The following is a 21,465-nucleotide window of genomic DNA, read 5'->3' as shown; positions in this document are numbered from 1 at the left end:
TGATTTTGATCTCCTGAGCTGGCCCACTTTTTCTTTCTTTTGCTGTTTTTAAAATTTTAAATTCAATTAATTAACATGTAATATATTATTGGTTTCGGAGGTAGAGGTCAGTGATTCACCAGTTGCATGTAACACCCAGTGACATTATATGCCCTTGTTATCGCCTGTCACCCAGTTACTCCATCCCCCCTCCCCTCCTGCCCTCCAGCGACCCTCAGTTTGTTTCCTACGATGTAGAGTTTGTCTCCCTCTTTAATTTCATCTTGTTTTATTTTTTTCTCTTTCTCTATGATCCCCTGTTTTTTTAAATTCCATATATAAGGGAGATCATATGATAATTGTCTTTCTCTCACTTAATTTTGCTTAGCATAATATTCTCTGGATCCTTCCATGTCATTGCAAATGGCAAGATTTCATATTTTTTATGGCTAAGTAATATTCCATTGTATGTATGTGTGTGTGTGTGTGTGTGTGTGTGTATAAAACATCTTCTTTATCCATTCATCTGTCAGTGGATGTTTGGGCTCTTTCCATAGTCTGGGTATTATGGACATTGCTGCTGTAAACACTGGAGTGCAGGTGCCCCTTCGGATCACTGCATGTGTAGCTTTGAGTTTAATACCCAGTAATACAATTGCTGGGTCATAAGGTAGCTCTATTTTCAACTTTTTGAGGAACCTCCATAGTTTTCCAGAGTGGCTGCACCAGCTTGCATTCCCACCAACAGTGTAAGAAGGTTGCCATTTCTCTGTATCATTGGCTGGTCCACTTTTGATCTCCTCCTTTTTTAATCTTCAAAACCAAAATTTATTTGTGTATTTACAGACATGTATATTCACATATATTTCAGAAATTGATTAATGCTAGAATGCCAGTTGAAATTTCTATTTTTTGCAAGGTGATAGAGATGAAGACAAGGAAGATATAGGTTAAAGAAATGATTATCAACTGTAGTAGTTGTTGCCATGAAAGAAAAAAAAAGTTTAACATGAATTAGAGTTTAGGTACATGCAAAAGAAAGAAGTATTTCCCTCCTATTTGGTCATATTCAGTTTTTATTTTGAAGTATTTTTAGGAAGCAGAAAAGAGGCAAAATGTAGTGCTAATAATGAACCTACCAGCTAGCTTTTTCTTCTCAATATTTTCATATTTTTGCTTCAAATTTTTATAGTGCTATGTGTATCCCCATCCCTCCTTAGTTTCTCCATAGGTAAATTGCTGTCTTAATTTTGGTGTGTTTTTTCCATTCATGTTTTTAATATTTTTGCTGTATGTGTGTGTATTTTTATAGAACACTTTTTTACGTTTTAAAAAATGTTATTGTACATATGTGTCCTTCTACAGATTGCTTTTTTGCTCAAAATCAAATTTTTGAGATCCATCCATCTTGGTACTTGGATTCACTCATGCATTTTAAGCTACTGAATAGAATTTCATTACATGACCACACTGAAATTTAGCTATTCTTTCTTGGCCTTTTGCATTGTGTTTATTTTTTTCCTTTTTCTGAAATTTTCTTTTTCTTTTTCTTTATCTTTATCTTTTTCTTTTTCTTTTCCTTTCTTTTCTTTCTCTTTCATCCTTTCTTTCCTTTTCTTTCTTTTCTTTCTTTCTTTTTACAGTCCAGAGCAAGGTCTTTTATTTTTTTGTAACTATCATGCCATGAATTCAGAGAGAGTGGGGTCCAGCAGCTCAGGCTCCTTTCCACTGGTTCTCACAAAGTATGCTTGTCTGGATGGAGCAGGCTGGTGCCTTCAGTCGAACCCAAGTATGTTTCTCTTTGGCTTCCTTCTTTTTCTGATCATTTTCCTTCATGCGGCTCTTAAAGTGCTTACTATGTTTCACATGTACCTTAATTCACTTGGCAAGAATCTTGCCCTAAACTTGCCGGTTTACAACAATGCCAACAGCATGCTGGGTAACACTATAGACTCTTCCAGTTTTGCCATGGTAGCATTTGTGGGGCACTGCTTTGTGAGGACTGCCTATTCTCTTGATGTTCACAGTATCACCATTCCTGTAGACAGGCACATGTGTGGCAGAAAGAGCAACAATACCCTGTGTTCTAAAAGGCCTACAGAATCCATAGCAGGCACCTCTCCTCTTTCCTTTTGTGTTGGGCATATTGGCACATTGCCAGAAGATGATTCTGCTGACCTTTTACATTTTGACTTTTTTTTTCAGGTTTAGCTTTTTTTGTTTTTGATATAGTTCATATATCATATAATTCATCTTTCAAAAACGTATATAATTTAGTAGTTTTTAGTATATTCACAGATTTGTTTAACCCTAACCATTATTTAACTCCAGAACATTTTTAGCACTCCGCAAGGAAACCCATTCCCATTAGTAGTCACTCCCCTGGTTCACCCTCCACCCGTCCTCTAGCAACTACTCATCCACTTCCTGTCTCCGTGGATTTGCTTGTTCTGGACTTTTCATATAAATGGAATCATATAATATATGGCCCTTTGGGTCTTTCACTTTCATAATGTTTCATTTGGTATAATGCCTCAAGGTTCATCTGTGTTGTAGAATGAATCATCAGCATTTCATTCCTTTTTATGGCTGAATAATGCTAGGTCTATGGTAACTATGTTTAGCTATCTGAGGAGCTGCCAAACCGTATACAAATGCGGTGGCACCATTTTACACCAGTAATGTACAAAGATTCCAGCTTTTCCACATGTATGCCAATGCTTGTTATGTCTTTTTTATTGTAATCATCCTAGTTGGTATGAAATACCTCACTCTAATTTTGATTTGCATTTCCCTAGTAAGTAATGATACATCTTTTCATATACTTATGGGCCATATGTATGTGTATAATTTTATTTTTTGGTTGCTTATGCTTTAGGGTTCCATAGTGAAGAAACCATTATGTAGTCTAAGGTCATGAAAAGCTATACCTGTGGTTTATCTAAGAGTTTCCATATTTTTTTTTTTTTTTTAGCCCTCTCTCTCTCTCTCTCTGCAGAAAGAGAGGGAGAGAAAGAATCATAAGCAGGTTCCACGCTCAGTGCACAACCTGATGCGGGGCTCCATCTCACAACCGTGAGATCATGACCTGAGCTGAAATCAAGAGTCAGACGCTTAACTGACTGAGTCACCCAGGTGCCTCTGGTTTTGGCTCTTAAATTTAGGACTTTAATTCATTTTGCATTAATTTTTGCATATGGTATGAGGGTGAAACTTCATTCTTTGTGGATATTCAGTTCTCAGCATCATTTGTAGAAAAAATTTCATTTCTCCAATGAATTGTCTTGATACTGTTGTCCAAAATCAATTAACCATAAACATATGGGCTCATTTCTGGACTCAAGTATATGTGCATCCTTATGCCAATATCACATAATCTTTGTTGTAGCTTTAAAATCTGGAAGTGTGAGTCACCTTAAATTTGTTCTTTTTCGGGATCCCTGGGTGGCGCAGCGGTTTAGCGCCTGCCTTTGGCCCAGGGCGCGATCCTGGAGACCCGGGATCGAGTCCCACGTCAGGCTCCCGGTGCATGGAGCCTGCTTCTCCCTCTGCCTGTGTCTCTGCCTCTCTCTCTCTATGTGTGACTATCATAAATAAATGAAAAAAAAAATTAAAAAAAAATTTGTTCTTTTTCTTTTCTTTTTTTTTAAAAATTTTTTAATTTATTTATGATAGTCACAGAGAGAGAAAGAGAGGCAGAGACACAGGCAGAGAGAAGCAGGCTCCATGCACCGGGAGCCCGACGTGGGCATCGATCCTGGGTCTCCAGGATCGCGCCGTAGGCCAAAGGCAGGCGCCAAACCGCTGTGCCACCCAGGGATCCCAATTTGTTCTTTTTCAAAAAGATTTTGACTATTTGGGGTCACTTATATGTCCATATGAATTTTAGAATTAGTTTGTCAATTTTTGTGAAAAGGCAGTTGGAATTTTGATAGAAGTTGCATTGGATCTGTAGGTGAAGTTAGGGAGAATTGCCGTGTTAACCATAGTAAGGCATTCAATCTATGAACATAGTTTTTCCTTTTTTTTTTAGGTCTTTAATTTCTTTCTTTCTTTCTTTTTTTTTAAGATTTTATTTACTCATGAGACACACACACACACACACACACACACACAGGCAGAGACACAGGCAGAAGGAGAAGCAGGCTCCGTGTAGGGAGCCCAGTGTGGGACTTGATCCCGAGTCTCCAGGATCAGGCCCTGGGCTGAAGGCGGTGCTAAACCTCTGAGCCACCTGGGCTGCCTAGGTCTTTAATTTCTTTCAACAGCGTTTATAGTTTTTAGTATACAAGATTTGTCCTTGGTTGAGTATTTTTCTAAGTAATTTTTTTCCTTTTGGTGCCATTGTAAATGATTTTGTTTTCTTAATTTGGGTTTGGATTATTCATTGCTAATGATGGAAATATAACTGGTTTTTCTTTATTATTTGCCTCTAAACTACCAAACTGTTTCTCTTCATTCAGATAGTTTCCTGAAATCTTCATTGTCATAAAAATTTTATTCAACTACCTTATTCCTTTTTTGAGGATTGTTTTTTCTTACAAGACACACTTGAGTTGCATCAATACTAAGCTATTTTCAATCCAATAATATACCTTCAAACATTTGGGTACTTGTTAAATGCATCTACAGACAAAATTTTAACTGCTTACTTTTCTGGACGGTCTGTACCAACTAACATCTTATCATTACGTGCTGATAATCCATTAAAATACAGACCTACGGAAGTTTGGGAATAACCTGTGGAGGATTCTACTCATGTCTGCTTTCCCCTCCATCCCTCCCAACTAATAAGTAAGAATTAGAATTCTGGTCTATTCTGAAAAACACTCAGTTTTGTTTTTTTTTGTTTTTTTTTTTTTTAATGTTAGGGAGTATTCCCCCCCCCACCCTTTAAAAAGATTTTATTTGTTTATTCATGAGATTTTATTTGTTTCTTCAGAGAGAGAGAGGCAGAGACATAGGCAGAGGGTGAAGCAGGCTCCATGTAGGGAGCCTGATATGGGACTCAAGTACCTAGGATCAGTAATGGCTGCTCCTTCCCTGCATTCTTTTTTTTTTTTTTTTTTTTTTTAAGATTTTATTTATTTATTGAGACCGAGAGAGAGGCAGAGGGAGAAGCAGGCTCCATGCAGGGAGCCTGATGTGGGACTCGATCCCAGGTCCCCAGGATCACACCCCAGGCTGCAGGCGGCACCAAACCGCTGCGCCACCGGGGCTGCCCTCCTTCCCTGCATTCTGTGCCTTGTTGCTCAGGCACCTGAATGCATCAGTCTCCAGCTCTGCTCTTGTACATGTCACATGCCCATTTTCTAACTGGGCTTTGCTTCTTCCCTGATTGACACCTACTGCTGAAAAAACTGATTTCCCACATCTCATAGCTGGGTGCTCTGGTGCTCCAGACTGTTTGGCTGGTTTGACTTGTTGTCTGACCTCTGTGTCTTGGACACTGTTTGTCCAGGCCATATCCCATCCCCTCTCAGCCTGCATGTGTGATGAGCCTGACTGAGATTTTTTAGTATGGTTTCTTTCTCATCCTGCAGTCTACAACTTAGAAATTTGTGGGAGCCTTGGTGGGTCATGCATTGTGTGGTATGTACTACTAAAACCGAAGATATCAGTATTAAATATAAGGACATTTATATTGCTCCTTAACACTTGATACAATCCCATTGTACAGTTTCCTTCATACTCTTTCTCTTCTCCATGCCCCCAGTGCCTTCTTGCTAATAAACTGTGGTGAAACTTTCCCAATGGTAAGGAAAATACAGTAAATAATTTTGTATCCATCTCTTCTATCACTGTATAGAGTATAGGACTTCTACTTTAATAACTTTTGGAAATTATAGCAAATTTGTTCCATCAAGCTTGGTAAAATGATATTAAAAATTATAAATATGTTATGTACCCAATTTCTGATGATGGTAATTAAGTATTTTAAATTTTTCATTGTCTAAATGCTAGTTTTGCCATTGTGGTCATTTAATGTCTTTAGGATGTGAATGGCATGGGAGTTGTTCCTTTTTGGAAGCTAGTGTAAATTTATGAAAATATATAAATAAAATTAACACTAGTAAATTTTGGAAGGTGAGTTGTAGGTGCTGTTCGGTGATTTGCGTTTGGCTCGGTTGCATGTCAGAGATTCTAGTCCTTTTCACCCTGTACCAAGAGGTTGTAGAAGAGATTAAGATTTGCTGTTATTTGTAGAGCTTGTTGTGATTTTAGCTCTATAGGGTATGCATTAGAATTCAGTTAGTTGTGTTCTACAGGACAACAAAATCCTCATTAAGTAAAGGGTATAATTTTGTATGTGGTATTTGCTGGTGCTAATAGAGCTAATGCAGCAATAACTTCGTTGATCTCCATTGTTGAAATATCTATGCAAGTAAATGGCTGTTTTAGTGCTGGATTTCTCTTTGAGTAGTTCATTAAAAAGAACATTCAGGGGGCGCCTGAGCGCCTCAGTCAGTTAAGCTTCTGCCTTCAGCTTAGGTCATGATCCCTGAGTCCTGGGATCCAGTCTGCATTGGGCTTCTTGCTGAGCAGAGAGTCTGCTGTTCCCTTTCTTGCTCCCTCTGCCTCTCCCCCTGCTTGTGCTCCAGTACTCTGTCAAATAAATAAAATATTTTTTAAAAAATAAAAATTAAGAAAAAAGGAACATTCAAAGATTTTTAAGTTGCTTTAGTCTTGAGTTAGGTGAGTCTTTTTCTAAACTAGTTTTTCAATTGAGAGTTTAAAAAAATTGAAAATATTGTAAAAAAGATCTCATGTTTAGCCTCATTCATTGCCCTCATGCAGTTTAAAAGCACTGCTATAATTAGAGAATTATATATGTGATCAAATCTCATTTGTGGTTCTGGGTCCATAAATGAGAACTTTTAAGAATAGTGAGAAGCAGAAATATACACACATGTATATCTGTGTGTGTTGCCCATCAGTGTCCCAAAATTAAGTCCTTGAGTCCTAAACTGAAGCTCTTCCTACATGAAGAGCAACCCCCACCCCTGACCTCACCATCTGAGTCCTTAGTGCCCCTGCTACTCCCACACAGTCTGGCCACAGTAAGGCTGCAGGGGATCTGTAAGCCCCCTAGAGGTATTCTATTAAGAATTTTTTTATCTAAAATTATTTGGAATTGTATTTGTAAATGACACTTGGTCATTTTTTTCTTTTTTAAAAGATTTTATTTATTTGAGAGAGAAAGAGAGAGACAGAGATAGCGAGAGAGAGCATGAGCAGGGAGGAGAGGGAAAAGTAGGCTCCCACTGAGCAGGGAGCCCTATACAGGGCTCGACATGGGATTCAGTCCCAAGACCCGGGGATCATGACCCAATCCAAAGGCAGACACTTATCTGACTAAGCCACCCAGATGCCCTTGGTGACTTTTTTTTCTTTATTTTTATTTTTTTTACTTTTTTAAACTTTTTTTCTTTAAAAATATTATTAAATGCAGTGGGTTTAAAAAAAAAAAAAAACAAACTATGAAACTTTGCTGTCTCCTGTCCCTTGCTTCCAACTCTGTTTCTCAAAGGCAAATGCTTTGAATTGTTTCTTCCTAATAACTTTTGCTCACGGATTGTCTCTAACACCTTGAATGGTGCCTGTTTGGGCATCTAATAAATCTTGGTTGCATGAATGAAAGATTGTTCTTACTCTGTTTCCAGACTTGATAAATAGTTTACAATTTACGAGTATAATTCTAGGTTGACTATCATTTTTCCTTTTGGATAACATTGCTTCACCATCTTAGGATAGTGTTCCTATTCATATAGAATTTCACTATGATGCTAGTTTCTTTGCATGTGACTTATGTTTTCTCTCTGTAAACTTTCGGATCTCATGTTAGCACTTAAAAGTAACTAAGTATGCCAGAAATTCAGTCTGGGAAATGTCCCTGAATCATTTCTTTGATAGGTATTCCTTTCCTCCCTCTCCCCACCAAAAGAGATAAAGAAATGTGTTTTCTCTGTTGTTTCTTTCTGAAACTTTTATGCTTGGGATGTTGGGTTTTGTGAATTATTTTTTATTTTCTTTTTTTTATACTTTGTTTTTTACTGGTTTATCTCTTTGTCTTAGTGTTGAAATTTCTGGGCGATTTCCTTAGCAATACCTTCTGATCCTTCTATTAGTTTTTTGTTTGTGTTCTCAATTTTTTGAAAAAGATTTTATTTGTTTATTTGAGAGAGACCTTGCATGAGCAGGGAGAGAGGCAAAGGGGAAAAAGGAAGCAGGCTCCCCACTGAGCAAGAAGCCTTGATGGGAGGCTTGAGGCTGGATCCTAGGACATTGAGATCCTGAGATGGTGACCTGAGCTGAAGGCAGTTGCTTAACCCACTGAGCCACCCATGCACCCCCATGTTATCAAATTTGAGAAGTGTTATCCTATTTCCATTTTTCCTGTTAATGTCTTTTTTTCAAGTGGAGTATTCTGGGATTTAGTTATAGTATTGTAAATAGACTTTCAACCTTCCTCCTGGCTTTTTCTCTTGCCTGTTCCTCTTTCTCAGAGTACTTAGTATCTTTGAAGGCTAAGTCACCTCAAGCTTTGTGTTTGCCTTCTCCTTGCATCTATCTGTACATACAAATATATAGATTGTCACTTCCTTCTCTTAGCTAAGCTTGTACTTTTTTTTTTTTTTTTTTTTACATCTGCTTCCCATCTTCTAAAACTTTTTTTTTGGCTGAAAGTTTTTCCTCCATTATTGTTTCCACTTTTATTGTCATTGAAATATGTGTACATTTTCATTGCTGTGCTTTTTAATTAATTAATTATTTATTTAATTTATTTTTTTAATTTGGGGTGCTTTTATGAGAGTGGAGGAGATAAATACATATGTTCCATCTGCCATTTTAAAGTTGCAGTTCTTTCTCTTTGTGGCCTCAATTCATGTCATTTTATGGTTGTAAATTCAAATGACAAGTTAAATATGTAAATTTAAAATAAAATAACAAAAGTTGGTTTGAAGCAAATTTTGAACAAATGGTTGATCTGTCTTAATGTCCAGGTAGATAATGTGCCGTGTAATAATACATTCTTTGAATTTTATTTGTGTAGAAGAAATTGAGGAAGAATCAGAAACAACAATTGAGGCGGACTTGACTGATAAACAGAAACATCAGCTGAAACATAGGGAGCTCTTTTTGTCTCGCCAGTATGAATCTCTGCCTGCAACACATATCAGGTAAGAGCATCATAGAAACTGATAGGAAGTATTCAGTAATATTGTGACAATTAGAAACAACACAAAACAGCCTTCTTTGAACCATTTCCAAACTCTCTTCATGATCTTGTTCAACTTAGTTTACTAAAGGCTTCATGATGGAATTTTATCTTGGAAATTTGTAGTGTTATTACCATATTAAAGCCCTGTAGGTGTTCTACAGTAAAAGTAATCATTTTAGCTTTATTTTAATCCAGACTTTTCCAATTGATGTATGTAGCTATTAGCATCCTGCAAAACAATGTCCAGCAAACACTATTTTAGGAAATGCTAATCTCCAGATTCCTAAAACCTTATAGAGTTAGTCATTCGAATCCTAGACCTAAAACAGAAGATCTGGGTCCCAGGCAGGTGACTCTTGACCTTGTAGAACATTTGGCCTTTTATTTTCTCTTGAGGAAGTCTGAGATGAAAACTTCGTATTTCTTATACTTAACTTGTATCTGCTTTGTGCATTGATGGGAAGCAAGAGTGAAAAAAATTCCATCCCTGGTTTGTAGTTTTGGGGATTGTGGAGGAATGGTGGTGGTCTTTTATGATATGCTGATGGTACCATTCAAGCATAAATATCTTAGAGGTCTAACAAAATGTTTAAACTCAAAAGATAGGCAATTACTGACTGTCAGGGTCAGGTAAACTTCAGATAGTAAGTAGTTGGCATTTACTCAACCTTGGAAAGAGGGTGGGGAGTAGGGGGGCAGGGCGGCGTGTTTTACGTAGAGGGAACAGGTGAGCATGGCTGTTTGCAGGCAGCAGCTTATGTGTAGGGTGGTGTGTGAGAGAGTGCAGTGTTTTTGTCCACTTCATGTTAACTTCTTTCAGCTTTTGTTCACAATCTTTCCTACTGTAATTCAGCTCTCTACTATTAAGTCATGAATGCCTTAAAAATTGTATATCAAGGGAAATATAGCATGTTAATTTTATTTCAAAAATTGGCCCTGCTTCATTAGCCTCCACTGTGGTTATTTTTTTTTTATTTTAATTTTTATTTATTTATGATAGTCACACACAGAGAGAGAGAGAGGGGCAGAGACACAGGCAGAGGGAGAAGCTGGCTCCATGCACCGTGAGCCCGACGTGGGATTCGATCCCGGGTCTCCAGGATCGTGCCCTGGGCCAAAGGCAGGCGCCAAACCGCTGCGCCACCCAGGGATCCCTCCACTGTGGTTATTGAATCTGGTTTTTTGGGGGGCTAAGACAGGTTTGGAGACTTACTGAAACTGTGATTTGGTCCTTGTATTACACACACACACACACACACACACACCCAGCTCTCAGATCTTTTGTGCGTATTTCTCTTTTCAGAAATGGATGCAGATTTTCTAAAGCAGAACATGTGTGACAGATACTGGTATCCTTGTCCTTCAAATCCTTTGAGAAATAATTTGATGTCAGTAGTTAGCATGACAGCATTGCTTTATTAAGATTTAAAAAATTTGGGGGATGCCTACCTGGCTTAGTGGTTAAGCATCTGCCTTCAGCTCAGGCCCTGATGGAGTCCTGGGATCAAGTCCCACATTGGGCTCCCTGCGTGGAGCCTGCTTCTCCCTCTGCCTGTGTCTGTGCCTCTCTCTCTCTCTGTGTCTCTCATGAAGAAATAAATAAAATCTTTAGAAAAAAAAATTTTAATTATTTAAGATTTTATTTCCTCATGAGAGACACACAGAGAGAGGTGGAGACATAGGCAGAGGGGAGAAGCAGGGTCCCCACAGGGAGCCCGATGCGGGACTTGTTCCTGGAACTTGGGGATCATGCCCTGAGCCAAAGGCAGACAGGCGCTCAACCACTAAGCCACCCAGTCGTCCCTATTTATTTTTTATTTAAATTCAATTTAGTTAACATAGTTTATTATTAGTTTCAGGGATAGAATTTAGTGATTCATCAGTTGCATACAACACCCAATGCTCATAACATCAGATATCCTCCTTAATGCTCATCACCTAGTTACCCCATCCCCCCACCTCCCTTCCTTCCAGCAACCCTGTTTATTCTTTTTTTTTTTTTTTTTTTTTTAAGATTTTATTTATTTATTCATGATAGTCACACAGAGGGAGACAGAGAGGCAGAGACACAGGCAGAGGGAGAAGCAGGCTCCATGCAGGGAGCCTGACGTGGGATTCGATCCCAGGTCTCCAGGATCGCGCCCCAGGCCAAAGGCAGGTGCCAAACCGCTGCGCCACCCAGGGATCCCAACCCTGTTTATTCTTTAAAAGTCTCTTATGGTTTACCTCCTTCTCTGTTTTTATTTTTATTTTTCCTTCCCTTCTCCTTTGTTCATCTGTTTTGTTTCTTAAATTCCACATTTAAATGAAATCATATGGTGTCTTCTTTTGACTGACTTATTTCACTTAGCTAATACCCTCTAGTTCCATCCATGTTGTTGCAAATGGCAAGATTTCATTATTCTTATTTTTTAATTTCTTTGAAAGATTTTGTTCTTTATTTATTTGAGATAGAGCACGAGCAGAAGCAAGGGATAAAGAGAGGGGGAGAAGCAGACTCCAACATGGGGTTCGATCCCAGGACCACAAGCTTATGACCTGGGTCAGAGGCAGACACTTAATCAGCTGAGCCACCTAGGCTCCCCAAGATTTCATTCTTTTTGATGGCCGAATAATATTCCATTGTGTATGCATATAACACATCTCCTTTAGCCATTCATCTGTTAATTGATACCTGGGCTCTTTCCATAGTTTGCCTATTGTGGACATTGCTGCTATAAACACTCGGGTGCATGAGCCCCTTCAAATGACTATTTTTTTATCCTTTGGATAGATACCTAGTATTGTAGTTGCTGGGTTGTAGGGTAGCTCTATCTTTATGTTTTTAAGGAACTGCCATACTGTTCCAGAGTGGCTGCATTCGTTTGCATTCCCACCAACAATGTAAGAGGGTTCCCCTTTCTCTGCGTCCTTGACAACATCTGTTGTTTCCTGAGTTGTTAATTTTAGCCATTCTGACAGGTGTGAGGTGGTTGCTCATTGTGATTTTGCTGAGTGATGTTGAGCATTTTTTCATGTGTCTGTCAGCCATTTGGCTTTATTAGGTTTTTTAGGGGACACTATGTTTAGATTGGCTCGAGTTAGTATATTCTGTGTGATTTGGGTCCTTTGCTGGAAAAAATAATCAAACTAGGTAATGTAGAAACAATCATTTTATCTACCAATGGAGTTATTTCAACAAGTAGGAAAGTAAGCTATTTTTCTTCAGATAGATGGAACATGAAAACATATTTCATCATTTTATAAATACGTCTGTCACTAATAAATGCTGAAAGAGCCATATGCATTTATTACTTAATTGAAAGAAGCTAGAATATAAGATTCATTTTAAGCTCAAGAACTAATGTGGCTAGTCATTAGAATCTTGCCAGAACAAGAATCTGACAAATGGTTTTAAAAATGTATCCAAAACATGCAAGTACATTTTTAATTTACCATCCTGATAGCTTAGAATCTGTTTATAAGTAATGTTTCCTTTAACGGATTGGCCAGAATGGAAAAACTAGTATTGTGTTTTTCATCATCCATAAGAACTAAGAATATATTGAAATAAAATTATTAAGACCACCCCTGTGTTGAACATAGAAATTATATAGAATACACGATCTTTTTGAACATATTTTCTGAGTATATTCTAGATTAAGGCAATTACCAAGTGCTTGATAAATAAGATGATGTCCCCATCTTGTAAGTTTAAGGAGTTTACTGGGTGAATTTACCAGCAATTCTTTTGAATTATGATGAAGCATTATAAACATTTGAGGCTTTTATTTTTTGTTGTCTCGTTTTCTAAGTCCAGAAAGAGTAGTACAGAGCCACATTTTCTCATTTGTGGCTCTCATTTTCAAATAGCTAAATGGGGTTAGGAGCAGTCTCTGGCCAAAGCACAGAGCCATGCTAACCAGCCCTCATGCTGATGTAAACAAGTGCACATTGGAGTGATCTTCACAGTTTGCTCATGTTGAAGTCATGCCCTATCTATTTCTGCTGTAACAGGAGAAAATTACTGAAGCCCCATTGTTCTTTGGCAGCAAAAAGCGGTAATTTGGTGAATACTGGCATTTTATTCTCCAGGGACATTATTAAATGCCCAGAATATCCTCAGTGCCATATGGCACATAGGAGAAAATCTGACTGAGGCATTCCTGAGGTCCTTTGTAGTTTGTGAACCACAATACTCATTGGATATTATAAGCTTTTCAGAGTGGCATAGAGGAAACTCTTTGTTCCTTCTGATTCCACTGGCAGAGAGAGTAACCAGGACCAGGACGGTTCTGGATAGTTAGTGATTCACTTTGTGTTCACGAGCTAGGTAGGATTTGAACAATGAAAATATCTTGGAACACTTTTGGAGGGCACAAGGAGAGAGGCAGAATGCTTCGTGCACAATGCCTGAAGTCATTAGTAATAGATTATGTGCTACAGGGGCAGCCCCGGTGGCTCAGAGGTGTAGCGCCACCTTCAGCCCAGGGTATGATCCTGGAGACCTGGGATTGAGTCCCATGTCAGGCTCCTTGCGTGGAGCCTGCTTCTCCCTCTGCCTCTCTCTGTCTCTCATGAATAAATAAATAAAATCTTAAAAAAAAAAAAAAAGATTATGTGCTACATACACTCTAAAGCACTATAAAATTGTTATGTCAGCTGCTAGACTTGTTATGAATCTATAGATAATACTGTATTCAGTCTCATAGATAGACCATATTTAGCAAACTTGGCTTTTATAAATTCTAACATTCATTGAACCTTTGTACAGATTTTGTTCCAGTTGCTTTATATGTGTTTTTTTTAGTCCTCACACTGACATTATAAAGTAGGTCCTATAATTATCCCCATTTTACAGATGAAACTGAGGCACAAAAAGGTTAATTAAGTAACTTGTCAGTTTCACAGCTTTTATGTGGCAGATTGGGAAATTGAAACCAGGCCACCTGGCTGCAGATAGATAGAATTATGATGTGTACATGATTGGAAGTGTTAAAAAGTGTCAGAGATAAAAGGAAAGCTATTGAGTTACTTGTTGGATAGGTAGGCTCTTTGATATTTTATTTTTTCTACATAATTTTTCTAGGTAGATGTTCAAGTCAAATGGACAGAACTAAATTAAAAACTAAGTTAAACATATAAACCGTACTATCCTAGTAAAAGATGATGCTACTGTGCTAGATTAGATTTAGTAGCAGCTGGGAACTACCTACTTGATTGGATGCCTAAGTTTATGGATATGTCTTGTAGATGGTCGATGGTCCAGTGTCAGTTTTTCCACATCTTGAACACAAAAAGCTTGGCTTTTTAAAAAGCTGCTAATTACAGCATTCTGCATATAATGATTAATGCCTCTTCCCAGCCTCTGGTGCAGGTAGTTAGTCATTTCAAAAGAGCCAGTCCTTTCCTGTTTGCCAATAGCCTTTGAAGTTATGCTTCATTGTGTCTTTAAAGTATTTTCTTAGGTACCTGTTGATTATTGGCCTCAAATTTTTCCTGCAGTAAGGGCGTTTGGGTGATTCGTTCTCTAAGTCTGCCTTGTTATGAAGAATGATTGGTGATAGAGAAAGCATTATATTCATGTTGTTAGACCTGGCCCTCATTCAGAGCATCACTGGTAAAAATCTTGTCTACCTCATTGCTTTAACCTTGACTATGCTTTTTAAGAAGTCCAGAGAAGCTACTCCAGACCCTAAATGTGAGGTCAGCAGTAGGATAAGTATGTATGTATGTATGTATGTATGTATGTATTTATTTATTTATTTATTTATTTATTTATTTATTTATTTATGATAGTTACAGAGAGAGAGAGAGAGGCAGAGACACAGGCAGAGGGAGAAGCAGGCTCCATGCACCGGGAGCCCGATGTGGGATTCGATCCCGGGTCTCCGGGATAGCGCCCTGGGCCAAAGGCAGGCGCCAAACCGCTGCGCCACCCAGGGATCCCAGGATAAGTCTTAAAGACGTAAGTGCACATAGTGTTCAAGTAGTCCCTTAATGCCAGAATGCTTCAGAGAAATCCTTATATTCCTATCCTTTCCCAATCTGCCACTGGCTTTAAACAAATTTTAGGTTGGGATTCCAGAATATAACCATTACCATTGCTCTGTAGAAGATGGGCAGCAACCACAATTTATACAGAACTTTTCTTGGTTGAAGCAATATACCATGTTGCTTCTACATGGTCTCCTCACCTCCAAAATGAGGAGCTTTTTTTTTTTTTAATATTTAATTTATTTATTCATGAGAGACACACACAGAGAGAGAGAGGCAGACACAGGCAGAGGGAGAAGCAGGCTCCATGCAGGGAGCCCGATGTGGGACTCGATCCTAGGTCTCGAGGATCACAACCTGAGCTGAAGGTGGGGCTAAACCACTGAGCCACTCAGGGGCCTCCCCGCCCCCTTTTAAAGACTTTATCTATTCATGAGAGAGAGAGAGGCAGAAACAAGGGAAGCAGGCTCCATGAAAGGAGCCCGATGTGGGATTTGATCCTAGGATTCTGGGATCACACCCTGAGCCAAAGGCACATGCTCAACCACTGAGCTACCCAGGTGTCCCAGTGAGGAGCTTTCTTAACTTAATTGAAAAAGTATCTTGAACAGCTGATAAAAATCTTGGGGCTTATATATAATTTGTCTAGATTGTTCTAGTCAGACTCAAGAGTATAAAATTCTTGAAGATTGGTGTCTTTATTTTTCCTGCTTACTGTAGAACATAACACAAAATAGCCAGTTAGAATTTGATGCTTGCCTAGTTTTCATTAACTTTCTGTTCTGATGACTAAAAGTCATCAAGAGATAATAGAATAATCTCTTTTCAATTATTACTGACGTAAATGAAATTTTATATTATGTGTCTTTCCCCTTTCATGAGAGAGATTGGCTGTATGGAATCATGGGTTGCTCAGGACTCCCAGGGAAAGTGAGTTACTCAGAGTCAACATCAGGCTTTTACCTGGAGGGCTAGGCAGAGGATAGGAAATTGTTTTTATGTACATACAATCTGTCACTGAACAAAATGAGTTTAAGAGCAGTAGTATATAGCAACCATGAGAAAGGGAGAAATGGAAGTTTCTAGCAAGCAAGAGTTATTTGAGGGATGGAAGACCATAGTTCTTTTCTTAATCCCTAGTGTTGGTAAGGGTAGGGAAATCAATAACGCCTATATTCGAGTATTAGTATAATTAAAAACATCAGATTGTAATGTGTGCATATCCTTTGATCTAACAATTCCATTTTTTGGATTTTATTTAACCAAAATTCGTTTTTCTTTTTTTTTGAAGATTTTTATTTACCTATTTGAGACAGGGAGTGCTCATGAGCGGGGGGAGGAGCAGAGGGAGAGGGAAAAGAAGGCTCTCTGCTGAGCAGGGATTCCAGTGCAGGGTTCAATCCCAGGACCAGGGGATCATGACCTGAACCGAAGGTAGATGCTTTGACTGACTGAACCACCCACGTGTCCCTTAACCAAAGTTTTTTATTTTTATTTTTATTTTTTTAAAGATTTTATTTATTCATTCATGAGAGACACAGAGAGAGGCAGAGACACAGGCAGAGGGAGAAGCAGGCTCCATGAAGGGGGCCTAATGCGGGACTCGATCCCAGGACCGCAGGATCACACCCTGAGCCGAAGACAGACGTCCAACCATTGAACCACCCAGGCATCCTTCTTAACCGAAGTTCTTGATGCAAGCTTAGAGAGAGATATATACTGATTTGTTTATTAACAATTTCTTTTTTTTTTTTAATTTTTATTTATTTATGATAGTCACAGAGAGAGAGAGAGAGGCAGAGACACAGGCAGAGGGAGAAGCAGGCTCCATGCACCGGGAGCCCGATGTGGGATTTGATCCCAGGTCTCCAGGATCGCGCCCTGGGCCAAAGGCAGGCGCCAAACCGCTGCGCCACCCAGGGATCCCTGATTTGTTTATTAAATAGTTGTCTTATTTAGTCAGTAATTTTTACTTTGTGAATAAATGGGATCATTATCATTAGTAAGCATGTATCTGCATCAGGAATGTAAATAGAAATTTGGAATTTGATAGATTTCAGATTTGTTTTAATATCAGAAAATGCAAACAACTTTATTTTTTTTAAGCTTTTATTTATTCATTTGAGGAAGAGTGAGAGAGCATAGAGGGAGAGTGAGAGGGAGAAGCAGACTCCCCGCTGATCAGGGAGCCTGATGTGGGACTTGATCTCAGGACCCTGAGATCATGACCTTAGCTGGAGGCAGACACTTAACCAACTAGGCCATCCAGGCGCCCTGTAGGCAACTTTCATCTTTATAATTTTCTATATTTCAGGTTTTTTTCTGAACAAAACACAGTAGACATAGAATGGGAAGAACTTTATTTTAAAATTTGTGAATTTGGACATTAGAGAGGGAAAATGCCGTTTTGATTTTATTTCTGTCCCCTTCCTTGCTGACAACATGGCTGGTTCTGATGAAGACAGAATAGATGGAGATCCACTAGAACTCCTCTTTATCCTCCTTTTTCCAGTAGTAGAAAGCTAGTATCATTAACTATTGTTACCATGTGATAGCAGACCTGTTTCTAATTTAAGGATACATTTTTCAAATATATTTCTTGCAAAATGCTGTTTCTTATTGCATTATTGTCAGTTCAGAGGTGCTTGTGTGGCACAGTTGGTTAAGCATCTGACCTTTGGTTTCTGCTCAAACAAACAGTTTAATCTCAGGGTCATGAGATTGAGCCCTGTGTCTGGGCCCGCACTAAATGTGGAGTCTACTTTGAGACTGCCCCCACCCCCTAAAGACTCTCCATTTCCCTCACTTCCTCCCTGCTGCATGCACACTTGTGCTCTCTTTCAAATAAATAAATCTTTTTTTAAAAAGAAGAATTATTGTCAGTTCATATTCCCACTGCAGTATATTATGACTGCCTGTTTTGTTGTTCCTTCAATGTTATTGCAAATTAAAAATTTAAAGATCTTATTTATTTGAGAGAGAGAACGAGAGGGAGAGCACAAGCAATGGTGGAGGGGCAGAGGGAGAGGGAGAAGAAGCAAGACTCCCTGCAGAGCAGGGAGCCCGAGGTTGGGGCTCGATCCTGGGACCAACTGAGCCACCCAGGTGTCCCTGGATATTAAAAATTTAAAATAAACTTGTTTATTTTCTGATAATGAGAGAATTCTAATTTATTGTTGAAATGTTGAAAATACAGAAAAAGATACACACACACACACACACCCCACTGTAGTTCCTCCATTCAGCAGCACTGACATTTTGTTGTATCATTATTGTGTTTTTTCTTTTCTAATTTTATGTGTATTCATTGGATTTTGGCTGTGCATTGCTAGAATTGACTTGGAATGACAGAGGCACTGCATTATTTGTGTCTAACTTCCTCTCTCATTAAGTAATATTTATTCTTCAGCACCACTAGTGTCATCTTTGCTCTTTCTAGGTTGGTTGGTTTGTTTTTAAATATTTGAGAAATGTAGTTGGAAAAGGAACAATGGAACAGCAGGAGGAGGGGAGGACAGTTAAATTAAGGCTGGAAAAATTCCATTCTTCAGAAGCTGACAGACATGCTTGATAAGTTTGATATGTGTGAAGGAGCAGAATGAAACTAGAGTAAGAATACTTTGTCACTCAGAAAGAGTGCTCATTCAAATTACAAATGCAAGTGTTACCACGTTGGGACAAAGATTTACTCTGATCATGAAGGTACTCTCCTGTTTTCTTGAAGTTTTACTATTTCATCTTTTGTATTGTTTAACCCACCACCCCCTTTTTAAAAAATTTTTTTAATTAAAAAATTTTTAAAAAAATTTATGATAGTCACAGAGAGAGAAAGAGAGAGAGGCAGAGACATAGGCAGAGGGAGAAGCAGGCTCCATACACCGGGAGCCCGATGTGGGATTCAATCCCAGGTCTCCAGGATCGCGCCCTGGGCCAAAGGCAGGCGCCAAACTGCTGTGCCACCCAGGGATCCCCCACCTCCCCCTTTTAAAGTAAGTTCTATGCACAACATGGGGCTCAAACTCAAAACCTGGAGACCAGAGTCTCTTGCTCCACTGACTGAGCCGGCCTGGTGCCCCACTTTTTGTGCTTAAGTCTGTTTTATGTATATGATGTGAAGAGGGATCAGTCAGAAAACTAAGGTTAAAAGATAACATTGGGGTGCCTGGCTGGCCCAGTTGGTAGTGAGTCACCCGGCTGGCTCAGTCAGTAAGCCTCAAACTCTTGTTTTCAGTTCAGGTCATGATCTCAGGGTCATGAGATCAAGCATCAGGCTCTGCACTAGACGTGGAGCCTGCTTAAGATTCTCTCCTCTCCCTCTCTACAAAAAGATACTGTTTACAATGTCATTGAAAAGCATAAAACAGAATAAATCTAAAGAAAGATGTATGAGGAAAGGGGAAAGGTATAAAAACTACAAAGAATTGCTGAAGGAATTAGACTTTAAAAAACACAGGATAAGTAAATGTATGACAGTATGTCAGTTTTCTCCAAATTGATCCAAAGATTCAATGCTGTTCCATGGAAAAACTCAGCGCGTGTGTGTGTGTGTGTGTGTGTGTGTGTGTGTGAGTGTGTGTGTGTAAGGGTGTATGTGTGTGTAAATTGAGAAGTTGATTCCAAATTATAAGAGTGGAAAGGACCAAGAATATTGAAAATAAAGTATTTTCAAAGCGTGATTTGTGGACTCCTCCCATGTGTCCCTTAGACCTTTTCAGGAGCTTTGTGAGATCAGAACTATTTCATAACAACAAGATGCTACTGCCTTTTCCCTATGTTGATTTTGCAAACGCAGTTGTTGATAAACTTAACATGAACCAGATCGGTGGCACTAAATTGTGCTAGAGTTGCCACTATATTCTTAATCTCTGTGCATTTGCAGTAAAACAAACAAAAAATTAAAATATCAAATTCCACTTAAGAATGTTCTTAACACTATATGTTGGCAAATTGAATTAAAAAAAAAGAATGTTCTTGACAAAATAGTACAATTTATTATTTTAATAAATTTCAATCCGTCTTTTCTGTTTTATATTATTTTTATTTTTATTTTTATTTTTATTTTTGGTGAGGGATAGAGGGAGAGGGAGAGAAAAATGCAAGCAGACTCTGCACTGAGTGAGGACCCTGATGTTGGACTCAATCTCATGACCCTGAGATCATGACCTGAGCTGAAACCGAGAGTCGGAGACTTAACCGACTGAGCCACACAGGTGCCCTTGATTCTTAATTTCAGTTTTAGTTTTGATGTATAATACCTTATAGCAGAAGTTCTCAGTTCTATCAGAGTGAATCTCAACTTCTCTTTTACATATTTTATAATGCTTCCTATATAATTCTGGAATGAAATGTCTAGATAACTTATTACTATACACATGATACATGATTAGTTTGGTATTAAATTTGGGGTTGAAAATGATTTTCCATCAAAACATGGAAGGAATTACCCTATTCTCAGATATCTATTGTAATTGAATAGTAGTTTTATATCACATAGATTATTCCATACATTGCATATTACCTATTTTCCCCCCTCTCTTAAATCTTCTTAGAATTCTCTTACCAATATAAGAAATACAGTTTTCTGAAATTTCAGTAAAGCCTCAATGATGAGGATATTTGGTAGGCCATTTTTATTGGAAGATCCCGTCTTTTATATCTGGGAGTTCTTTTGCTAATATTTCTTTCAAAATTTTTTTCCTCTTTCAGGTACTTAATATTTCTTGTATGTTAGCTCTCCTGGGTTGGCTTTGTTTTCTGTTTTTTTCTCATATTTTTTGGTTTTGGTTCTGAGCTAACTCTTTGACTTTTATCTGCTAGCATGTTGGATATTTTAATTTTGCCAAGTATGCTTTAGAATTTCAGAGGTGCTTTTTTTTTTTTTTTTTTTTTTTGTCTTCTGAATGCTCTTTTTCAGTGCATCCTTTCTTTCTTAAGTGTTTGATTTATGAATTATTGAAGTTTATTGGTTAATATCCAGAGATGTAGGGATTTTCCAGTTCTTCCTGTTGTTGATTTCTGGCTTAATTTTACTATAATTAGAGTCCACTTTGTATAATTTTAGTCTTTAAAGGTTTGTTGAGGACAGCCCTGGTGGCTCAGCAGTTTAGTGCCACCTTCAGCCCAGGGCCTGATCCTGGAGATCCAGGATCGAGTCCCACGTCAGGCTCCCTGCATGGAGCCTGCTTCTCCTTCTGCCTGTGTCTGTGTGTCTCTCTCTCTGTGTCTCTCATGAATACTTTAAAAAAATAAATAAACATTTTGTTGAGCCACATTTTCTGGCCCAGCAA

At 38.4% G+C, this 21,465-nt stretch overlaps 1 protein-coding gene across 12 annotated transcripts in view; it reads left to right on the top strand.

Annotated features, from left to right (window-relative positions):
- Positions 1–21,465, top strand: part of MTA3 (metastasis associated 1 family member 3) — a 313,378-nt gene that overhangs the window by 95,518 nt on the left and 196,395 nt on the right. For all 12 annotated transcript variants that reach the window (XR_013349328.1, XR_013349329.1, XM_077843428.1 and 9 more), the window contains exon 4: positions 9,035–9,161. Coding sequence is in view for 10 of the 12 variants with exons in the window: in XM_077843428.1 (XP_077699554.1) it covers positions 9,035–9,161 (127 nt within the window). In the remaining 2 variants the exon portion in view is untranslated. The remainder of the gene's footprint in view (positions 1–9,034; positions 9,162–21,465) is intronic.

The sequence above is a fragment of the Canis aureus genome, chromosome 12, assembly GCF_053574225.1.
Source record: "Canis aureus isolate CA01 chromosome 12, VMU_Caureus_v.1.0, whole genome shotgun sequence".
Lineage (NCBI taxonomy): Eukaryota > Metazoa > Chordata > Mammalia > Carnivora > Canidae > Canis > Canis aureus.
The sequence above is the reverse complement of the archived record's forward strand: the minus strand, read 5'-3'. Positions and strand labels throughout refer to the sequence as shown.